This window comes from Bombina bombina, chromosome 4 (assembly GCF_027579735.1).
Source record: "Bombina bombina isolate aBomBom1 chromosome 4, aBomBom1.pri, whole genome shotgun sequence".
In the NCBI taxonomy this organism is placed as follows: Eukaryota; Metazoa; Chordata; class Amphibia; order Anura; family Bombinatoridae; genus Bombina; species Bombina bombina.
The window spans coordinates 526,440,292-526,464,670 of record NC_069502.1 but is presented as its reverse complement, the minus strand read 5'-3'; the positions used below and the strand labels follow the sequence as shown (position 1 = coordinate 526,464,670).

The 24,379-nt window shown below is 34.7% G+C and overlaps 1 protein-coding gene across 4 annotated transcripts in view; it reads left to right on the top strand.

The window, feature by feature from the left end:
* The window catches only part of COL12A1 (collagen type XII alpha 1 chain), a 252,433-nt gene that overhangs the window by 213,331 nt on the left and 14,723 nt on the right, over positions 1 to 24,379 (top strand). For all 4 annotated transcript variants that reach the window (XM_053710444.1, XM_053710443.1, XM_053710446.1 and 1 more), the window contains 6 exons: positions 11,759 to 11,812; positions 12,076 to 12,147; positions 20,852 to 20,887; positions 21,016 to 21,082; positions 22,544 to 22,732; positions 23,144 to 23,221. In XM_053710444.1, coding sequence (XP_053566419.1) covers positions 11,759 to 11,812; positions 12,076 to 12,147; positions 20,852 to 20,887; positions 21,016 to 21,082; positions 22,544 to 22,732; positions 23,144 to 23,221 — 496 coding nt within the window. The remainder of the gene's footprint in view (positions 1 to 11,758; positions 11,813 to 12,075; positions 12,148 to 20,851; positions 20,888 to 21,015; positions 21,083 to 22,543; positions 22,733 to 23,143; positions 23,222 to 24,379) is intronic.

The window sequence follows — 24,379 nt, the reverse complement described above, 5'->3', positions numbered from 1 at the left end:
TCTCTTTCTCTCTCTCTCTCTCTAACCCTCTGTGTGTGATTGTGTCTCTCGCTCTCTCTCTAACCCTCTGTGTGTGATTGTGTCTCTCGCTCTCTCTCTAACCCTCTGTGTGTGATTGTGCCTCTCGCGCTCTCTCTAACCCTCTGTGTGTGATTGTGTCTCTCTCTTTCTCTCTCTAACCCTCTGTGTGTGATTGTGTCTCTCTCTTTCTCTCTCTAACCCTCTGTGTGTGATTGTGTCTCTCTCTTTCTCTCTCTAACCCTCTGTGTGTGATTGTGTCTCTCTCTTTCTCTCTCTCTCTAACCCTCTGAGTGTGATTGTGTCTCTTTCTTTCTCTCTCTCTCTCTAACCCTCTGTGTGTGATTGTGTCTCTCTTTCTCTAACCCTCTGTATGTGATTGAATCATTGTGTCTCTCTCTCTTTCTCTCTCTCTAACCCTCTGTGTGTGATTGTCTCTTTCTCTCTAACCCTCTGTGTGTGATTGTGTGTATCTCTCTCTTTCTCTCTCTAACCCTCTGTGTGTGATTGTGTCTCTCTCTCTTTATTTCTCTCTCTCTAACCCTCTGTGTGTGATTGTGTCTCTCTCTCTTTCTCTCTCTCTAACCCTCTGTGTGTGATTGTGTCTCTCTCTCTTTCTCTCTCTCTAACCCTCTGTGTGTGATTGTCTCTCTCTCTCTTTATTTCTCTCTCTCTAACCCTCTGTGTGTGATTGTGTGTATCTCTCTCTTTCTCTCTCTAACCCTCTGTGTGTGATTGTGTCTCTCTCTCTCTTTCTCTCTCTCTAACCCTCTGTGTGTGATTGTGTCTCTCTCTCTTTCTCTCTCTCTCTAACCCCTCTGTGTGTGATTGTCTCTCTCTCTTTCTCTCTCTCTCTCTAACCCCTCTGTGTGTGATTGTGTCTCTCTCTCTTTCTCTCTAACCCTCTGTGTCTCTCTCCCCCGTCTGTCTCTCCCTCTCCCCCCGAATGCTTTTCTGTGTTTCTGTCTACCTTTTATTTATTTAATTAATGAATTGATAGTGCCACCTGATGGTGTGGCTTTATTTAAAGGGGTGAGGCCAAGCGCCCCACCATCTTTAAATTTCACCAGCCGCCACTGGATCAAGACATTTTTATATTTACTGCATAATGAAAGAATCTATAAGCATAATTTGCAGCATTAAAGTAAAAAGTATGTTTTAAACATATTTTAATGGGCATGGATTTCTAGATCTCATAATCAGAGCAAGCCTTGTGTTATCTGGCAAGAGTTTCTGTTACAATCCTTTTAGACTAAAATCAGATGTTTACTAAGTTGACCAGTTTTCCAAGACACCATTTAAAGGGACATTAAACCCATATCAATCCCATATGCAAATTTAAATAACTTTCCAATTTACATCTAATATCTATTTTTTTTTCATTCTTTTGATATCCTTTGTTGAAAATCATATCTAAATATGCTCAGTAGCTGCTGATTGGTGGCTGCACATAGATTCCACATGTGATTGGCTCACCCATGTGCATTGCTATTTCTTCAACAAAGGATATCTAAAGAATGAAGGCGTATCCTAGCCACTGCCTCACCAGCCTCTGACGTCACTGCACGTCACTGGTCTCTACTGCGCATGACAGCTTCGGACAAACACACTTGGCCTTTTATATAATAGGATATGTAATATTTTATACGTAATATTTCAATAATGTGCCTTAAGAATCCAAAGTTTTTATGTGTGCTAACCCGACCGCGTTAAGATGTAAATTGAGAAATGTGCAGAACACAAATTTTACATTCCTATGTTCTTCACATAGAAAATAATGTACTTCTTCTTAATAAATATATATTTCTATATATAGCTTATACTGTTCATGTAAAATACATATCTATACCTATATATCTATAGGAATAGATATGCAGGTATAGGTATACACATACACACACATATATATATATATATATATATATATATATATATATATGTGTGTATTTAACAATAAAAAAGTAATTATCCTGTAAGTGAGTGTGAAATATGTACAGTAAATATACAGTAAAACACATAAATACATATGTACACACATGTATACACACACACGTGTATATATATATATATATATATATATATATATATACAGTATATATACATACAAATACATATTTAGACCTATGTATGTATGTATCTGTATGTTAAAGCCCTTTCCAGTCCATTTCTAACACCAGAGACCTCATATCTTTGAGCCCTTATAACGTTTTATAGTATTTTTTTAAAAAAATAATTCTTAAATTTATTTTTGATGCTTTTGTTACAGTTAACCAGAGCTCTGAGGTTGCGCTATCCCAAATTCAATTGAGCTCAAGCAAACCCCTTTACTTTCAACTTGTAATACAACTGCTGCAATAAACCCCTTATTGCTTGCGCGTAACAGCGCTCTACTTGTAATCTGGCCCAAAGTTAATAATAAGTATCAGGAGATGAAGCGGCCCACAAGCTTGATATTTAGCTTACTGATCACATTTTTGCAGATCCCCCGCTGAAATATTATGGTGTAGAATTTCTGAATTGACTAATAAATCCTGTTAATCTTTGTAAATATTGTTTTCTCTAGGTAGTCTCATTTGTATATAGTATTATTTCTGTGTTATAATTCTATGAAACCACAATACATAACAGCAATGATTAAAAAAAGCAAAACTTATAAATATATAAAGAAACATTTTTAAATATCTCACTTAAAACATCCAGTAACGCTGAATCTTGTAATAACTTGTTCATCTGACACATAAAATGAATAGATAATAGATAAAAGTCTCACTTGCTCAAATGTTTCCCTACCACACTCTTACTGCTCAAATATGATGGGTCGTTTATTGTTTTACTTGGGTAGCGGACAGAGGAATAAGGCAATTCAAGTTTTGTTTGGATTAACACCAAAGGAAAAGGCTTGAAGCTATCATAAAAACAGAATAAAGGTAAACACTTGATTTTGTTTTATTAGATGCATCAGACTAAAATCTTTCTTCTTGACCTCATGTAATGATTATGGCATTCAGCTTTGGACATAAAATATTCCTTTGGCAAAAGCATATTTAGGAACAATTACAGTAATGTGTGAACAAGCAAGGATAATGCACATTGTTGCTTTCTTTCCAACATTGAAAATGATCTATGCAAACATTTTGTGTTTCCACTCTGTTCCTTCAAATTACAGATATCTGTTTATTAAAATTAGAGATCTACCTTAAAGTAACATTCAAGGAAAAAGTCAATGAATGAATATGAAATTGCAGCAATTAAATAAGCTAAAAATATATTTGGACAGTTTTGTTTTACATTTAAACTGGGGTTAAAAGCATATGTTTATTTGTGCACAATGCATCCTAAAATGTCTATGTCTGATAAGAACAAATATCATAGCTGTATTGGTTGACATGGAAAAGACTCCTTTAAAGAAGTATTATTTAAGATTGATCCATTATTAAGTTTTATTATACCTTTAAAATATCTTCTTTAATACTAAACACAAAAACAGTATGGTATGCCTGCAGTACATTTTATGAAGACATTGTGATATATTATCTCAATTATTTTGTTGTAAATTATCCATTTGTAGAGGTATATATCTATCTATCTATCTATCTATCTATCTATCTATCTATCTATATATATATATATATATATATATATATATATATATATATATATATATATATATATATATATATACATTGTGAGTGTGTGCAAATTCATTATTTAGTGGGTCACAAAATGAAGCATAGAAACACTATTAAGTAGACAGTTTTGCCCTGTTCAATAGCGATCCAGCAATGTTTTTGTCTGTTGATCAATTAAAAATATACATTAAAAAGGTAGTTTGTGTTGCTGCTGGCTTGTAGCAGTAGCACTAGCTACTAATTTACCTTTATATACGTTTAATCTGCTGTCTACTTGTTCCCTATAGAAAATAAGAGTATGTGCTAATTGTGCTTATAACTACTGTTAAGTTAGTTTTTTCTTTTTTAAATTATGCTTACAGATCACTAATATGTATGCTTTTCATGAACAGTTTCATATTAAAAGGACACTAAACCTTCTGAGATACTTTTCAGCTTATTTACAATCATCCCTAAATAGCCTTAGCATGAAAGATCAGATAAGAACAGGATTTTTTAAACCTAGGATAACTTAGTAACAACATGGAGAAACCAGTTAATTAAATATGACTAAAACTTACCCTTAAAATCTGGATATTTATAATTTATGTTTGCCGACTGCAATCAATACCAATAGCTAAAAATGTTTAGCAAACAATTTAAAAGTATAGATAATATATATATATAAACAGCTACAAATGACTGTTGAACTGTGGGGGAATGGAGAGGGAGAAAGAAAGAGAGAGAGTAGAAAAATAGAAAGGAATGTAAGAAAGAAGGGTGGAGGGGAGAAAGAAAGAACTGAAGTGAAAGATATAAAAAGGAAGGGTAATTATAAGGGAAAGAGTTAAAGATCATGAAGAATTAGAATGACAGAAAAGAGTGGGCTAAAAGCAGAGATTTAAATATTTTGTGAGGAGAATCATTTCCCTTCTGCCTGACAACTGATTTCTGTTTAATATCTTACAGGGCAGGTTCCTGGAGGATGTTGCTACTAGTATGGCATAGAGAAGGGATTGTATTATTAGAGTAAAGGGTTTCACAAACAGTGACCTACAACATTCTGCAATTTCTCCAAACCAAAGCTGGAGGCCATTGTCTGTATCAGGTTTTGATATACAGTGTGGGGGAGGAAATATGAAATAATTCAAAGACCATGATCTGCAGCTCTCTGTGAGGTTTGGAGAAGTTGCAAAGAGCTACAGATCACTGTAGGGTAGGGTGGTGACCCATAGACCGAAGATTGTGACCTATCAGTGCCTCAAATGATGCCAGGCTTGGTATTCCAATGCTACTGCCATGTTTTGACCCAGTTCTGTCACAAGCTGCTCACAGTAGATCACCACCCTCCATTACAGCTTCTGGTGTTGCAGCCGCAGCAGCCACTTTATCTTCCTTTACTGTCACTACTACTTTTAACTTATCTGCTCTTTCTCCCAATCCTCCCCTCAAGTCCATGTGCTGCTATTTGATGGGCAGGAACACATTGAAGTAAATGGTTTCAGGGGGAACTCAGCTGGTTAGTAGATTACTATAGATATATACCCATGATATGGCAGGCACAGCATAAGAGGGGTACAGTAAGGCATGCATCCATGTATAATAATTTATAATATAAAGTGGGCTTATATCCTGTATAAGGGTAGTGAAGTTGGCCTAGCAACTATTTTTTAGTACAGTGTTACTATAATTCTTTTGTATTAAAGATTATTTAGGAGGACAATTAAGTGTCATGTGATGTGGAGAAATAACTGGCCTACAGGGGTACTTGGATCATGCATCTAATATGTTGTTTAATGTGGGCATATATCTGTCATTACAGTGATGCAGGGTTTATCTGGTCTGTAATTCGATGATAGAATATACTTGGCATTGAAACCTATATTGTTCATGTTGCTGGCATAAAATGGCTGCACGGGTAGTATACATATAGTTTGAGGTCTGTGTATATTACTAGAATTAAGGAGTTGCACAAGGCATGTATCTGATTTTTCTGCTAGACATGTAGTTGGCATACAAGGACTGTATGACATATGTCTTATTTGAGGTCTGGCCATGCAGTATGCATGAATGGGCTGCAGGTGGTATGAATACTGCATAAAATGGTTGCTGTGGTATGCCTTTGACATGTGGTCTAACATGTAGATGACATAACAGGGTTGTTGAGTATGTGTCAAATATATTGTCTGGCATGTAGATTACATATCATGGTTGTGGGGTATGCATATGATCTGTGATCTGGTATGTAGGTTATATAACACGTTGTGGGATATGAATCTGATCTGTGGTCTGGCATGTAGGTGACATAACCGGTTGTTTGGTATACAGCTGATCTGTGGTGTAGCATGTAGATGATATAAGAGGCATCTAATATGTGGTCTGGCATATAAATGACATAACAGAGTTGTGTGCATCTGATCTGTCTGGCATATAGATGACAAATCATGGTTGTTCAGTATCAATTTGATCTGTCTGGCATGTAGATGGCATATCATGTTTGTTCAGTATGTATTTGATTTGTGGTCAAGTATGTAGATGACATATAAGGTATAGATGTTCATTCAGGCTATATAATTTTCTGATATGCAAGCAGCCAAATACATTATTATACAAATATAGATATAGAAGGAATGATTGCTTGACGAAATTGATTTGCTCATTTGTTCTTACTGTTTGGCGCCAAAGGATGCAGAAATGTAGAGAAGTAGAGTATGACCATTCTCATCAACTGTCCAATCCTGCCATAGTATTACTAATGATGGATCTTAGGTACAGCCATTAAGGCACTAAATGTTAGATTTAGTCATACAGGCTTTTCCAATTAAGCCTTAACTTAGCATAGGGAGGGGGAAGACCAGGGGAAGCTCAGACAGTTTTAATCACTTTGACCAGAGCTAGTTGTGTGACTTTTGTGCCTCTGTGAGCTAGTCATTTACTCTAATTTAATCAATGCATGGTATGTTATGTTAACATTTAAATATAGGTTCTTAAAATTGTTTGAATTATAAAACGTAAGATTTTTGTTAAAATTGTTTATATATATTTGCTGTTCTCAATGGAAATAATACCAACAAATCCGAATCCAATATTCTCACCTGAATGAAATTCAGCTGAACTGAACGTTGGGAGAAATCAGAAACAAATATTTTGGATGAAACATTTTTTGCCTGTGCACATATCTAATGGCAGGGTTGTGGAGTTATGCATTTGATCTATAGTCTGGCATGCAGATGATATAACAGGATTGAGGGGCATGCATCTAATCTGTAATCTGGCATGTAGATGACATAACAGGGTTCTGGGTATTCAGTTGATCTGTGATCTGTCATATACAGTAGATGCTATAATTGGGTTGTGAGGTTATGCAGTTAATCTATGGTCTGGCATATAGATGACATAACAGGGTTGTGGATATACATCTGATCTGTGGTTTGGCTTGTAGATGACATAACAGAGTGTCGGGGCATATGTCCGATCTGTGGTCTGGCATGTAAATGGAATAAATGAATTGCTGGGGGTTTCCCACTGATCTATTTATGTTTAAAATGTTGCTGGGGACTTGTATCTCTTCTGTGGTGCCAGCATGAAGCTTCCGCCTTCCACAAAAGGATTTATGGTTGTTATGTATCTGATCTGTGGTCTGACATAGAGCTGGCATAAAAAAAAGTTTGTTAGGGCTTTTTTTTCTAAATTTGTACTCTAGGTATTTACCTGCAAGATAAATGCATTATGTATGAATTTCTAATGTTCTGCACTCAAATAAGTTATTAAGATTTGCATATAAGCTAAAGTTTTGATGTTTCTGTTTAACATGCATGTTCTGGTCATGTTGCTTCTTAAAGTGATTGCTGAAGTATTACCAGTTGAAAGTAATATATCAGCACTTGAGCAAAAGTCAAGGGTGCGCTAACGTCTGCATGTCAAACTATGGCTTTGTATTGAAACATAAGTTAAAAACACTTCGAAGATATATGTATACACAGACATACATTTGTATATAAATAATATAAATACTTGATCATGTACCATATATCTTTAAATCACTATTAAAACATTTATTTCAATAATAAACCTTAAATTTACTTTTAAAATGTATAACTATGAATTAAATACTTTATTTGAATATATTTTTACATTTAATATACTTTAAATGTGTTATGCTGCATATTTTCAAGTGTTAATACTTTAATTCAGGTCTCCAAAAGAGCTAGATTTTACAGCAAAATTTGCAGTTGAATTGCGTTCAACCCAACATTTAACTTCCCACTTGCAATATAAGGGATAATACCACATCCTGTGCTATCCATTCAAAGTACAAGGTGCGCTAAAACATGTCGGTCATGTTATGATTCTCTTGTAAACCTTTATTTATTTTTTATGAAATTTTTATTGAATTTTCCAACACAAAAGTTAAAGATACTTCATTGTAGAATGTAGGGATGGGCGAATGTTTTTATATTCGAATTCGAATGTTAGAATGAATGTTATTGTAGAAATTCGATTTACATAATAGAATGTTGATAAGAACGAATATTCTTAAAAATTCGATTTTCTAATGTTATTTACAGTTTTCGAATGTCACATTCGATTTCGAATGTCACTTTCTAATTTGAATATTACATTTACAAAAAACAATTGTAGACTAGAAACACTATTTCAAATTTGAATGTCACATTCGAACGAATATCACATTCAAATTTGAATATTACATTTATAAAACACAGTATTAGACTAGAAATATTATTTCGAATTTGAATATCACTTTCGAATCGAATATCACATTTGAATTTGAATATTAAATTTAAAAAACACAGTATTAGACTAGAAATACTATTTTGAGTTCCAATGTGACATTCGAATTCGAATATTACATTTCGAAATTGAATGAATAGATAGCTAAACATTCTATTATCCTAACGAATATTTTTGAATTTTATTGAAACATTCGAAAACGAAAATTCGAAAATAGAATGTTAGAATGTTATATAAACATTCAAAATTCGATTAAAATGAATGAATGTATCAAAATTCGTTTTAAATTTCGAATTTTTAGAAACATTCGCCAATCCTTAGTAGAATGTAAATCTAGCCTCTGTAATGCAATACATAAATGCATCCTCAGAACTTTATCATAATAACAGTAACAATGGAATAAAATATTGATGATAAAAATACTATTTAGCATATAGTAGATTGAGACAAACTAGAGCATGTTTTTCTGAGGTAAAGTATAGCAAAAACAAGCAAATTTATATTAACGTTTTGTTTTATTTTCCCTAATTACATGTTATGGCGATGGGGGGGGGGGGGCAGTTTTGAGATAATGACCCTTTAATTTAGTCATGTTACATTTTTTAATCCAAATTTTGATCAGTGCAGTGTGTTTTATAGTAGTACAGTATTATAATATACTAGGGTAAAACATTTTTTTTATAATGTTCATGACATGAGTAATTGAATATTGAAGTTTAATTTAGTTTTTACACCTTTTAAACAGCAATATTCTTAAATTAAGACTGATAATTAGGTACAGCTGTTCCAGAACTTTTAGCAAAGTGGGCTCAGGGGTTTGAAAAAGGCTATCCCTTTTCATGAAAAAAATAATAATACTAAACTGGAGCATTGAGGAAATTATTTTACTTTATTTCTGTGGGATATTCAAATAGACCTGAAACATGGTAACAACTAGATTATATGTCTAAACCAGTGATCCCCAAACATTAAATGTGCATATGTATTACAAGAAGAGGTCATAAGAAATTAGGAATGGAAATTACATTGCAGATTGCCAACGGAAAGTAGAGCATGTTATATTTTGCATTATTTGCATTTTTTTAAAAAATATACTTTTAATTTCACTTTAGGAAGCTGCTAATGTATATTTATTCTTACTTAAAAGCTGCTAAAATTGCATTTTAAAATATATTTTAATATAATTAAATTAACACATTAATGGGCATGATTAAGGTCCCAATGATCTAAAAATCTCAGTAGGTTTGCCAACCCTCCCGTATGTCCAGGTATCTCTCTTATGTGTCCAAACCTATTTACAGTTCCCAGGCTCCCTTATTTATCTGCTTTTAGAAAACATTTTCTCCCCTTACAACATGTAACATCTCCATTTAAGACATTTAAAATTGTACTCTTTAGTTAAAGGGACATAATACTCATATGCTAAATCACTTGAAACTGATGCAGTATAACTGTAAAAAGCTGAAAATATCACCTGAGCATCTGTATGTAAAAAAGGAAGATATTTTACCTCACAATCTCCTCAGCTCAGCAGAGTTAGTTCTGTGTAAAAAGTTACACTCAGCTGCTGCCCAGCTGCAGGTAAAAAAAATTAAAAAAATTAAGAAATGAACAGCAGCCAAGCATCATCAGTAGTGCTGAGGTCATGAACTCTTTTACTGTGATCTCATGAGATTTAATTTAACTCTCATGAGATTTCATTGTAAACTTCCTTAAACTGAATAGGGAAATAAGATGAGTGTTCACAAAGCTCACTCCCTTAGCTGTCCCGGGACAGACATACTGATTTGCTGCTTAGAAGTCCTTTACAATAGGATGTGGCTACTGAGTAACTATTGAGATAAAATATCTTTCTTTTTTACATAGAGATGTTCAGGTGATATTTTCTAGTCAGCTTTTTACAGCTATGCTGCATCACTTTCAAGTAATTCAACATTTGGGTATCATGGCCCTTTAATTATTTTAATGTATATGACAGTTTAAAGGCATATGAAATCCAAACATTTTTTTGTGATTCAAACAGAGCATACAATTTAAAAAAGTTTCCAATTTAATTATATTATCAAATTTGCTTCATTCCCAATGGTATTCTTTGTTGAAGATATTTCTAGGTAGGTGTCAGGAGCACGACATGGCAGGAAATAGTGCTGCCATCTAGTGCTCTTGCAAATGGAAAATATTCTTGCAAAACTGATGCCATATAGTGCTCCATACATGTGCTCGGTCCTGAGCTTACATCCCTTTGCTTTTTTAACAAAAGATGCCAAGGGAATGAAGAAAAGTTGATCATAAAAGTAAATAAGAAAGTTTCTTAAAATTGCATGTTCTATCTGAATCATCAAAGAAAACAATTTGGTTTTCATGTCCCTTTAATGTCCCATTGTGCCTTAAATGAGAAATAGAATTCACAGGCTTGCAGAAAGTTGTTGAATGTATTAAGCTAAACTGTGTGAATGAAGATGCTGTGGGCTCCATTTATGAAGCTGCGATAGCCCTGTTGTCCGAGCCTGCAGCCCCGAATTTTCCGACCAGTGTGATTGACAGCCCCTGCTCACATGCGATTGGCTGCATGCGAACAGGAGGTGGCATTGCAGCTAGATGCGATACTGGGCAGATAAGGCAAAGATGTACTCTCCTGTCCGCCCGCTCGTAGTTACATTTAGGACTTTGTGTAAAAATATAAATTAAAGTGTGATTTGTTTTCATTAACTACTGTATAATTTGTCGATTTACAACTTGAAGTTTGTAAATTCCATAGTCTCCCTTATTTTATTCCCAAAAAGTTGGCAACCATAGTTGTCAGTTCTAGTGAAATTATCTCACATCACTACTGTTTCTTTTTAGAAAGGCAAATTTTAGCTTCAGATCTGTTTATCTAGCTATGTAGGTTCTGAATGTGAAAAGAGAGATACATACATTGTAATGTAATTCTCAGAAAAAAACTCCTAATTTTTTGTGTGATTTATCTCCATGCCGGTGAGTTTCTGATCATTAGGCCCTGAGTGTAGCCATTAAACTGCATATATATGTAATATTTGCATTAACATTCCTATAACTGTTGTGCAATTGGTTTCAAATGATAAAAATGTGTGGCAGGACATGAATTCATATAAAAGCAATAAAAAGGTACATTTATGTAAAAGGACATTATTAGAAATATACTTGCATCAGTGTTACATTAAGTATTAATAGTTATATATGTTGTGTCATGTTATAATGTAAGTACTGTAATACAATCATTTTTTCATAATCTAATTTATCTACTCAAAGAGTTCTCTCATTGCAGATATAGAACCTAATAGTTTATTGCAAGTTTTTAATTTAAATTAAGGCAAATTAGAAACAATAAGTAAAATTCTTTTTTTTTTGTGCCTGTACAGGGTTTCACAGGAAAAGATGGTGCTGCAGGGCCTAGAGGACCGCCAGGACCAATGGTAAATTACGCTAACTACTACCTTAGCTTAAACCTAATACGAAATCTATTATTATCTGATTTTAAGTGCGTGCCTTTTACATAGTACAGTGGCAGTTGATTTAGATTGTGGAGAAAAGAATTTGTAAGAATAAGAAATACGATCACCCAGAAGCATATTTTCCATCAGTAATTCATGTGGAAAGAGCACAACAATTTAGTTTACAAAGACCTGATAACGTTTCCAGAGATAGCATTCATTTCATACTTTTCTTTATATTTCAGGGATCTCCAGGAGCCCCAGGAGTACCTGGTCCGAGCGGAAAACCAGGAAAGCAAGGAGATAATGGACTGCCAGTAAGAAAATCAAGTTTTCCTTGCTAGGAATTATTTTGTAGTTTCTGAGTAGGTTTATTTAGGCATAAAACCTTTAAGTAATTAAACATATGCATCTTTTATTTATGTGAAGCTAAACCTCATGTTACGTATTGCAATACATCTTTTTTAACAGTAGCAATAGTTTTTGGAAATTGTGGTAATCATTTTCCATTTGAACAACCACCAAGTGCATCTGCCAAGACATATATTTCTACACTGTATAAACATGGAGAACTAAGTCAGCACATTTATAGGAAATGCTGTTCTGATACTGCATGCTGCTTTAGGTCTTTAAATTATAGAACAATATAGCACACTGATACTTGATCACATTACATTAAGTTCTACTGGGATTACTGTATCCAAACTAACTCCTGTAACTTATTTTGTACAAGGATATTAAGGGAAAGATATTCTCCATACATTATGTAAAATTAAATTAGGAATTTGGTTATTATTGGAACAAATACTGTATTGAATTACCTGTAATATAATAAATTCTATTTCATATATAGGTAAAGTTAATCACTGGATACCACAGTCATTTATTCTGACCCTAGCTGCAAACACTAAGAACATTTTTTCAGTCTAAACTACAGGATGTGATATGCTTACAGGACATATAATACACAATTATTTCCCAATTTTAGTTGTATTTTAATATGTTTGCATTAGACAGTAGAGTACATAATGTTGGAATAAAACTACTTTATTCTTATATAAACCTGTAATACAATCTTAAACTATTTTAAGGGATTTAATACAGTTTAGAATTCATATTTAAGTGAAAGATAAATAATGTGATAAATTGATATGTTTCACAGTGTGTGAAGAAAGTGAGTCGAAGAATGTATTTAATTTGCATTAGGTTAGCCTGAGGATTTGTTAAATCTACATGTTTTAGAATGGATGCATTAATAATTAATTACTGCTTTTTTTTTGCCTAAAAATCCTCTCTGTAAAATGCATACAGCAACTTTAAATAATTTTATTGCTCACTTTGGACCAGATTACGAGTGGAGTGCAAACATTTGAGCAAAAGCGATATCGTATTTTCACGATCGTTTGCGCGCAGGTTAAATTGCGATGGTATTACAAGTTTAAAGTAAACGCGATTGCTTGAGTGCAACCACGATTTATGCTAGAATGATTACCGTTTCCTCAGAGCTCTGGTTGACTGTTTCATGAAACAAAACGTGTCATAAAACACACAAAAAATACATTACAAAGTACAGTTACACACATAATAACACATTAATAAAAATTATTAAAAAAAATACACGCAAAAGTTATAAGGGCTCAAAGAAATGAGGTCTTAGGCAGACGAAGAGCTTTAAAGGGCTAGGAAAGTCAAAATGAAACTTGCATGATTCAGATAGAGCATGTTATTTTAAGACACTTAAATTCACTTCTATTTTCAAATGTGCTTCATTCTCTTAGTATCCCTTGTTAAAAAATGAATATGCACATATCATACACTAGTGGGAGCTGCTGCTAATTGGTGCCTGCACACATTTGTCTCTTGTGATTGGCTAAATAGATATTTTCAGCTTCCTGTCAAGTAGTGCAATGCTGTCCTTTCAGCAATGGATAACAAGAGACTAAAGAAAATTTGATTATAGAATTAAATTGGAAAGTTGTTTAAAATTGTATGTTCTATCTGAATCATAAAATAAAATTTTGGGGTTAACTATCTCTTTAACATAGAGATATATACACATACATATCTAAAGATGTCTATCTATATATATAATACATATATATTTATTTATATGTGTTTAAATGTATTTACAGATCTATATACACATATAACAAATAAATGCATATGCACACATGTATAGACATATAAGTGCATTAGAGTCATTTGCAGTTAAGTTCATGAAAACATGAAAAAACATTTTTATACAATATTCATATTTAATGAAGGATTTACCTATGTATTTACTGTACATATTTCACATTCCATTGTTCTGCACATAGTAGACTATGTTCTACGTATTTCTAAATAGATATTCCTATATATCTGTATATCATTCTCTATACCTATATATAATTATAGATATATATTGTACCAAAACACCATCAGATATTTATAGAAAAATGTATTTATTAATAAATAGAAGATACTCTGCAATGTGCAGAATATTTATATAAATATGTATTTATTAATAAACTAGTCTTAAAGCCCGTGTACACGGGCCATTTTTTGCAGTACAGCAGTCCCACCCCTTGCTCTCTCTCTCCCCCTCTCTTTTGCTCTCTCTCTCCCCCTCTCTTTTGCTCTCTCTCTTCCCCTCTCTTTTGCGCTCTCTCTCTCTCCCCCTTTCTTTCATGCTTTCTCTCTCCCCCTCTCTCTGCTCTCTCTCTCTACCCCTCTCTTTTGCTCTCTCTCTCCCACCTCTCTTTTGCTTGCTCTCCTGCCTCTCTTTTGCTCTCTCTCTCCCCCTCTCTTTTGCTCTCTCTCTCTCTCTCTCCCCCTCTCTTTTTTTGCTCTCTCTCTCTTCCCCTCTCTTTTGCTCTCTCTCTCCCCCTCTCATTTTCTCTATCTCTCTCCCCCTCTATTTTGCTCTCTCTCTCTCTCTCTCTCTCTCTCTCTCTCTCTCTCTCTCTCTCTCTCTCTCTTTTTCTCCTCTCTTTTGTTCTCTCTCTCTCCCCCCTCTCTTTTGCTCTCTCTCTCTATCTCCCCATCTTTTTTGCTCTCTCTCTCTTTCCCCTCTTGTTTGCTCTCTCACCCCCTCTCTTTTGCTCTCTCTCTCTCTCTCTCTCTCTCTCCCCCCTCACTTTTGCTCCTTCTCTCTCTCCTCCTCTCTTTTGCTCTCTCTGTTCCCCCCTTTATTTTGCTCTCTCTCCTCCCCTCTATTTTGCTTGCTCTCTCTCCCCTTCTATTTTGCTCTCTCTCTGTCCCCCTCTATTTTGCTCTCTCACTCTCTGCCCCCTCTCTTTTGCTCTCTCTCTCTCCCCCCTCTTTTGCTCTATCTCTCCCCCCTCTCTTTTGCTCTCTCCCCCTCTCTTTTGCTCTCTATCCCCACTAATTAGCTCTCTTTCTCTCCCTTGCTCTTTTGCTCTCTCTCTCCCCTCTCTTTTGCTCTCTCTCTCTCCCCCTTCTCTTTTGCTCTCTCTCTCCCCCTCTCTTTGGCTCTCTCTCTCTCTCCCCTCTCTTTTGCTCTCTCTCTCTCCTCCTCTATTTTGCTCTCTCTCTCCCCCTCTCTTTTGCTCTCTCTCCCCCTCTCTTTTGCTCTCTCTCCCCCTCTCTTTTGCTCTCTCTCTCCCCTCTCTTTTGCTCTATCTCTATCCCCCCTCTCTTTTGCTCTCTCTCTCCCCCTCTCTTTTGCTCTCTCTCTCCCCTCTCTTGCTCTCTCTCCCCCCTCTTTTGCTCTCTCTCTTCCCCTCTCTTTTGCACTCTCTCTCCCCTCTCTTTTGCTCTCTCTCTCTCCCCCCTCTTTTGCTCTCTCTCCCCTCTCTTTTGCTCTCTCTCCCCCTCTATTTGTCTCTCTCTCTCTCTCCCCCTCTCTTTTGCTCTCTCTCTCTCTCCTCCTCTCTTTTGCTCTCTCTCTCTCTCTCCCTCTATTTTGCTCTCTCTCCCCCTCTCTTTTGCTCTCTCTCTCCCCTCTCTTTTGCTCTCTCTCTCTCTCTCCCTCTATTTTGCTCTCTCTCCCCCTCTCTTTTGCTCTCTCTCTCCCCTCTCTTTTGCTCTCTCTCTCCCCCCCCTCTCTTTTGCTCTCTCTCTCTCCCCCTCCCTTTTGCTCTCTCCCTCTCTTTTGCTCTCTCTCCCCCTCTATTTGGCTCTCTCTCTCTCTCCCCCCTCTCTTTTGCTCTCTCTCTCTCCTCCTCTCTTTTGCTCTCTCTCTCTCTCTCCCTCTATTTTGCTCTCTCTCCCCCTCTCTTTTGCTCTCTCTCTCCCCTCTCTTTTGCTCTCTCTCTTCCACTCTCTTTTGAACTCTCTCTCCCCTCTCTTTTGCTCTCTCTCTCTCCCCCCTCTCTTTTGCTCTCTCTCTCTCCCCCTCCCTTTTGCTCTCTCCCTCTCTTTTGCTCTCTCTCCCCCTCTATTTGGCTCTCTCTCTCTCTCCCCCTCTCTTTTGCTCTCTCTCCTCCTATCTTTTGCTCTCTCTCTCTCTCTCTCTCCCTCTATATTGCTCTCTCTCCCCCTCTCTTTTGCTCTCTCTCTCCCCTCTCTTTTGCTCTCTCTCTTCCACTCTCTTTTGCACTCTCTCTCCCCTCTCTTTTGCTCTCTCTCTCTCCCCCCTCTATTGCTCTCTCTCCCCTCTCTTTTGCTCTCTCTCTCCCCCTCTCTTTTGCTCTCTCTCCCCTCTCTTTTGCTCTCTCTTCCCCCTTTTGCAGTTAAATAGATGAAAACATATTTATGCAATATTCATTTTTACTAAAGGTTTAAACAACATATGTACTGTAAATAGTTTACATTCCAATGTTCTTCACATAATGGAATATGTTCTAAGTATTTTTAAATATATATTCATTATATATCTGTATATATCAATACCTATTTCTAGCTCAAAGTGAAACCACATGCTCTCGTCACATTAAACAAAAACTTGTAATGGCTGGTTATTTAATGTGCGCCCGTAAACTGATAAATTTGCCCTATTATAGATGCACATTAAGATAAAGCTTCCCTCAAAATCTGGCCCTAAATGTAGTGCCTAGAATAAGAATAAAAAATACTAAAGGTACATGAAAAAATGGACAGACATATCCCTGTTATGACTAGGCCAACTGGTCATCTTGTTTTTACTGTCAAGATCCAAAAATATTTTTTCTTGTCTAAATATTTTTCTCTTGCATCAAATGTTAACATCACCCTAGATAACTATGCAACTGAGTCATGAAAATATTTAGCAGCATGGCTTTAAGGATTTCATCTAATTAACTTGACAAATACTGGCATGCCAGGATAACAGGACACAGTGAAATAATTAAGGGCTTGTTGAAAGATGTTTCTGTTCCTTATTTTTATTTGAAAAAGTTGATTATTCAACAGTCTTATAAATTATAAGAGAACATCTTTTGCAATAATTACAATGGTGTTCTTGAGCAATGCATTTTATTAAAGGGATATTTTAATGCAAACCTTCCATGCCCTAATTCATTAGAGCATGTCATTTTTGTATTTGTGACTCAAGCTTACTATTTAACCCATGCTATGTCCCTTTAATTGTTTTACTTATTTAACTTATTTAACTGACACATAGAGGCCAATTTATTAAAGGTCTTGCGGACCTGATCCAACAGTGCGGACCAGGTCCGCAAGACCTCGCTGAATGCGGAGAGCACTACGCTCTCCGTATTCAATATTGCACCAGCTGCTCACAAGAGCTGCTGGTGCAAAGCCGCCCCCTGCAGACTCGCGGCCAATGGGCCGCAAGCAGGGGGTGTCAATCAAGCCGATCATACTCGATCGGGTTGAATTGTGGCGATTCCTGTCCACCTCATCAGCGCAGGCAGACAGGGTTATGGAGCAGCGGTCTTTAGACCGCTGCTATATAACTGCTGTTTCTGGCGACTCTGAAGACTCGCCAGAAACACGGCCCTTCAAGCTCCATTCGGCCTCTAAAGGTTGAAATCAGATGTATATCCTATGAAAGCTTTCTATTGTTTCAAAGTAGTCTGAGGAATTCTGATTTTTATTTTATTGACATCTATAACAGAAAAATATTAGCAGACAGTACTTTTTACTGTCATTTAAAAATGTATAAACCTGCTTATAATGAATATATATCATTCCAGAATTCAACTTTTGCCTTATACATTTTCTATTAAGTGTTGTTGCTTCTCAGTCATTCTGAGTGATTAGTTTATCAGGAGCTCTGCCAATAAACCACTAGATTTTGTCCACAGCTCATTCCATGCATGGCCCATAGCCCTCATTCTGTGTATGTCCAGAGGAGTCAGAAACTGCTGGTTAAAAACTATCCTTTGTCATGTCCTGGTGTATGGTATAAATGATATTATAAATTAATTAAGCAATCAAAGATTAATTGTTTTTATAAAAATCATATATTGGAGAAGCACTTAAAAAAAGACATTAAACTTTAGAACATTAATTATGATATAGGTGATATTTATTCAAACTATTAGACTACATAACATACTGACATTACTCTTTAGTTTATCTAGTTTGACAGCATATGTGTTCTTTGTAGTGACTTTTTAAATGCAAATTTTTCAAATAGCAGTCAGATCAGTAATATCACTGTTATTGGCCTCTATGCTTAACATAATGTGTTAATATGTGGGGCAATCTACTACATGTTTCTCATTCTAATCATTTATTTGTATATCCATCCAAACACACAGACAATGATCTTAATGTTCTTTGAGCTGTATGTCTATTTTTGGTAATTTTGAATGAATAATTACATAGTGCAAAGAAATGTTTTGTCTAGCCTGGATATAAACTCTTATAACTTTCCATACTTTTTAGTCAATGATTTCACAACTGAGGTTAGCAAAAGCCATAGTAATTTTCCACAGATCAGCTTTTTGCTTTTTTTTTTTCCAAATTGTGCAAGGATTCGAGCCAGAGAAGATATTTTATTTCACTAACTCCAAACACAAATTGTACCTCTGTATTTAATTTCTGTCTTTATCCATTTCTCAATATTTTAGTGCAGCTTTTTCATCCATAAATCTGTGTCAACTAGTATATACAGCTATAGCAGTTATTTTATTTATTTTTTCCTACAGTGCAGCGCTAATATTGCACAGGCAAAATCAAGGCCATATAGAAATTCAAGATTATCTGAAAAAAAAATGTGTCTTGAATTATCTACAATAAAATATATATAAATAAATATATATATATATGCATAAATATTTATATATGAAAACATATATCCCATATTTAAGGCTTTTGTAATGTAAACAATAATTTGACGCACCTTTAATAATAATAATAATAATAATAATAATAATAATGTTATTATTTTTATTATTATTATTATATTCTATAGATCTTTCATTCCAGTTACATGTAGTTCATTATTCCACTAATCTGTGGATATATTTCACTTAACTGAGAGTGTTCTCTTTAGCAACAGAAACCTCTACAGTTACTGTAGAGAGTGTATTAAGGATATTACTTAAAATTGATTACAGTCTCTTTAGCTTGAAGATTCAGCCATATAATTATTTTGTATTATATGGTGAAATAGTATGAGAAAAGTCCATCATACCCAACCTTTCACACATCCCTGTTAATTCAAAAGAGGAAACAAATACATTGTAATTGTGATCTATTTATCGTTCCATGGAATATTACTCTATCCTGCATAGTCCCTTGTTTTAGGACTTTATAAATGCTATTACATTTTTTGGACTGCCATTTTTTTAATATATTTTTTTATATAGACTGCCAGTCACTAAGAGCTAGACTATCTAACATTTACTGGGTCCAATGTGAAAAACAACACTGACACTCTTATGGGCTGCTCTCAGGGTGTTATCTAACAAAAGGGGCTGTCCAGTTTGGCGTATTTTTATCAGAATCTTGACGTCTTTCTTTTTTTTTAACATAAAAATTTCAGCTATGTATATTAAACACCTCTTTTAGACCACTAGCAGAGGCAGGAAAACTCATTTTACAATAAGGAAAGCAATACGTTTTATTATTACAAATTTCACTGCGGTTTTTGCATGTGCAGTGATTTTCTATTACGATTTCTACTGTGCACCGTAAATAGTTTTTCTCCTTCTTAATTTCAATACCAATTTACATTTTTTTTCCATATATACGGCTTTTGTAAAATAATTTTATGATTTTTAATGCACATTTTTTTTAGGAACCTTATAGCAATGTATTCATCTCCTTCACAGTGTTCTCAAGGAATAAGTTGCCTTTATAGGATAAAGGCATGGGCTTCATAGTATTGACAAGATTACGAAGAAAATCTTACAAGCCCGGAGAGCTTTAGTTAATAATGCCCTAACTATGATTTTGGCTGTGGGCCACATTACATTATACTCACATTTATGCAAAAGACAACACTTTTAAATTAAATGAAATTAAAATCACATTTTAGTTAAAATTAGTTATTATTAAATAATTTATTAAAAATTATTAAAATTAGAATTTAAATGTATATGTACTATTCAAATTTACAAAATGTTGTACAAAATCCAAATATACATGTTCAATTTACTTATTATAAGTGTAAAACTGCTTTTTGATCAGTATTGTATTGAGCCACACAAATAAAACATTGACAGGCTAAATGTGGCCTTAGTTTAGCCACCCCTGTCAATAATGCTTCACAATGTAACAAATTGATTTTAATTTGAAGTAGTATATTCTGGTACTCTGCTTAATGAATGGGTAAGATGATTTACAAATACCTAAAGTGCACAACCAGAAGGATCACTTACTACTGCTGTACAAAATTCCAGTTTCTTATAAGATCTACTTCATAAACCTTTAGTATGTTTTTAAAATGCAGTTTGTTTTGTAGTTGCTTTGAATCTTTAAAATTGTATTTTATTTGGGGAAATATAAAAAGTACATTCATATATATATATAAACCTCTTGGAATGCAGAGTTTATTACTAAGTTTAACTCAGACATTTAGGCTGACATATTCTTTGATCAAGAGCTATGAAAATGCTGCCATTCCCTTTTATTGTTTTCTTTATTCTGAAGGCAACATAAATAATAGACATTAATCTTTTTTAGGGGCCCACAGGAACAAAGGGAGATAAGGGCGAAAGGGTAAGTGTGACTAAATATTTAAGATCACCAGTGCTCAAAATATATCTGTACTATGAATTAGAACTAGAAAATATTAATGCTATAACTTAAAACATACAAATTATTTATATTTATTTGTTTTATTTCAGGGAGATATTGCTTCTCAGAATATGATGAGAGCTGTGGCAAGACAAGTTTGTGAACAGATGATAAATAGTAAGTTAACACCGTCTTATTGTATAAGCTTGGGAATTTAGAACGTGCATGTATAATTTTACACGTTACACAGTTGTGTAAATAAAATAATTAATGAATGTATTAATAAACAATAGATTATTAGACAGTTTTGACCAAGTCTACCAAACTACTACCAAAAATGCATGACACGAACACTGGGAGAGTCTTTTTGCAAACTATGCTTGAAAGAATGTTCGAGCTAGTGATGGTATCCGGGATCTTGAATGTCTGCTGGGAGCACAAGAAGAGTTGACTTGAAAAGTTAGATGTTCTTAATACCACAATAAGAGATCTTATACAGGTTACTTATAATAATAGAGTACAAAGGACTGGTCAGAAGACTGAGCTTAGACAAGTAAACAGACAGGGAGCTCAGTGATGTAAATTACACAGTTAGGAACAGAGGAATTCCCATGTTATTATTTTTCTTTTTTAAAATATATAATTTGTGTGATATTCACAGTATTGTTCATTCTTTTTCTGCTGTTGCTTTTGTACTCACAATTTTGTGTGTGACATCAAGAGTCTAACCATTAAACTATCAAACTTGTTTGCTATACACATCCTGATATTAATTGAAAAATACAAATGTACTAAACCTGTTGCCTAGGTGATAGAAACAACATTTTTCATTTGAAATAACAACCAAATTGTCTGTATTTCATTGATAGACTATGAGACCTATTTATGAAATGTCTGCCGGACCTGTTCCGACAGTGCGGATCAGAACTGACAGACATAGTTGAATGCGAAGAGCAATAAGCTTGATAGATAGGCCCCTATGTCTTCCACAATAAATGTATTTAACCGTCTTTCTCTATCCAAATAGTGCAAATTACAAATGATGTGTTTACAAAATAAAACACTAAGGATTGCCATAAACAATGTTATAACTTTTCAACCTGTTGCAGGTTTTAAGCAACATGCACCACCTTTATTTTCTCTCTTATTTTTGTCTGTTTTTAACAATTATAATGGAGAGTGTCAATGCTTTATCTCAGTACGTTTATCTCAGTAAGTCAATGCCTTTGTCTCAATTTTTCATAAACAAACAATTCTACTGTTTTTAAAATATATTTTTAGTTTATAATAACACATTTTAGACAGTTGTTTTGTGTTCACTTGAGACTTCTACCATTATTTGTGAATGGCGGCCTTCCAGTAATGTTGCATACCATTCTCTGCCAAACTGTCTGCAGTGAATAATAAAATCATATAAAGGCAATTTGGCTCACCCGCTTTGCCAGTTTTCCCTTTCTAAGCAAAAACTCTCGATTGTTCTTAGCTATGGCTAACTCAAACATTGATGCTATTTTTTGCTGTAAAATATTTTAACTTCACAGACTGATAACAACAGGACCCTGATGTGATATAAAATATAAAGAAAAAACATATTAACTTCTTGTTTGCTAATATCATTTCTTCCTTTGTGTTTTTAAGGTCAAATGAGCAGATTTAATCAGATGCTAAACCAGATTCCAAATGATTACTATTCAAACCGCAATCAGCCTGGACCTCCTGGCCCTCCCGGCCAACAAGGCAGCCCAGGATTAAGAGGAGAGCCTGGATCTGCAGGTAGACCTGGGTTCCCAGGAACATCGGGCCCTCAAGGACCACCTGGAGAGAGAGGTATGTGTTAAAATAAAAAGAAAAAGCGCAGAATAAATAAAGTGTAGAATAATATAAGATGGCATCTCAAACATAAGTAAATTCGGTCATTCAGTAAGTTAAAGGAACCTTATAATCATTACTATGTATTTTTTCATCTAAAAGAATTTATTTCAAAATGTTTAATACTTATTTTCTTATTTTTAATGTTTGTTATTAGTAGTATACAATGTCTACTGCTGTTTTACAATTAAATGTAATATTTATTTACTCTTTTATATGCATTATAAAGAAATATTTAGCCTTTAAATATTGTATAGCATAAAGTGTGATATAAAATAAAACAAGAATTATATAAGGTAATATGCTGTACTTACGATATTGTTAGTAGTTAATTAGCAAAGCAATGACATTCTTTTTGTTTTCCAACAGGTATTCCAGGGGAAAAAGGTGAACGGGGTAATCCCGGAATTGGATCGCAAGGACCCAGAGGACTTACTGGACCCCCAGGTTAGCACAACAACAGTTATCTTAGTATCACAGACACAATGAGAAACATTGTTATTAGTAGACTATGTCACAGAATGAAACTCTCCGTAACGCAGCCCCATGTCTATGGGGAAAAAAAAGTTACGTTTAAACACCCTAACATAAAAACCACATCTAAACACCCCTAATCTGCCGCCCCTGACATCGCCGACACCTGCATAAAGTTATTAACCCCTAATCTGCTGCTTCTGACATCGCTGCCACTATGAAAATAAATTTACCCCTATTCCGCCGCCCCCCGACACCGCTGCCACTATAATAAACCTATTAACCCCTAGACCGAAAGCCCCCCACATCGCAATAAACTATTTTAAACTAGTAACCGCTAAACCTAACGCCCCCCTAACTTTATATTAAAACTTCAATTTCACTATCTTAAATTAAATGAAAACTTACCTGTCAAATTAAAAAAACTAAGTTTAAACTAACAATTAAACTAATATAACTATTAAACTAAAATTAAACTAACTACCAATGAAAGAAAACTAAAATGCAGATAAAAAAATTTCTAACACTACTATAAAAATTACAAAGTATCTAATTATAAAAAAAAATACTAAATTACAAAAAATAACACTAAATAATGAAAAATAACAAATGATATTATAAAAAATAAAAAATAATTACACCTAATCTAATAGCCCTAAAAAAATAAAAAAGCCCACCCAAAATAAAAAAAACCTAGCCTTCAATAAACTACCAATAGCCCTTAACAGGGCCTTTTGTGGGGCATTGCCCCAAAGATATCAGCTCTTTTACCTGTAAAAAAAACACGAAGACCCCCCAACAGTAAAACCCACAACCCAACCAACCCCACAAAATAATCAACCTAACTCTAACAAAACCTAAGCTACCCATTGCCGTGAAAAGGGCATTTGTATGGGCATTGTCCTTAAAAGGGCATTCATCTCTTTTGCCTGCCCTGAAAAGGGCATTCAGCTCTTTTAAGAAAAGCCCAAACCCTAAACTAAAAAAAGCTCCACCCAAAAAATTTTAAAAAATCCTAACAATAACCGCCTGAAGATCCACTTACAGTTCCTGAAGTCCGGAAATCCAGGCGGCGAGAGGACTTCATCCAGGTGGCGAGAGTACTTCAGCCAGGTGGCGAGGTCTTCATCC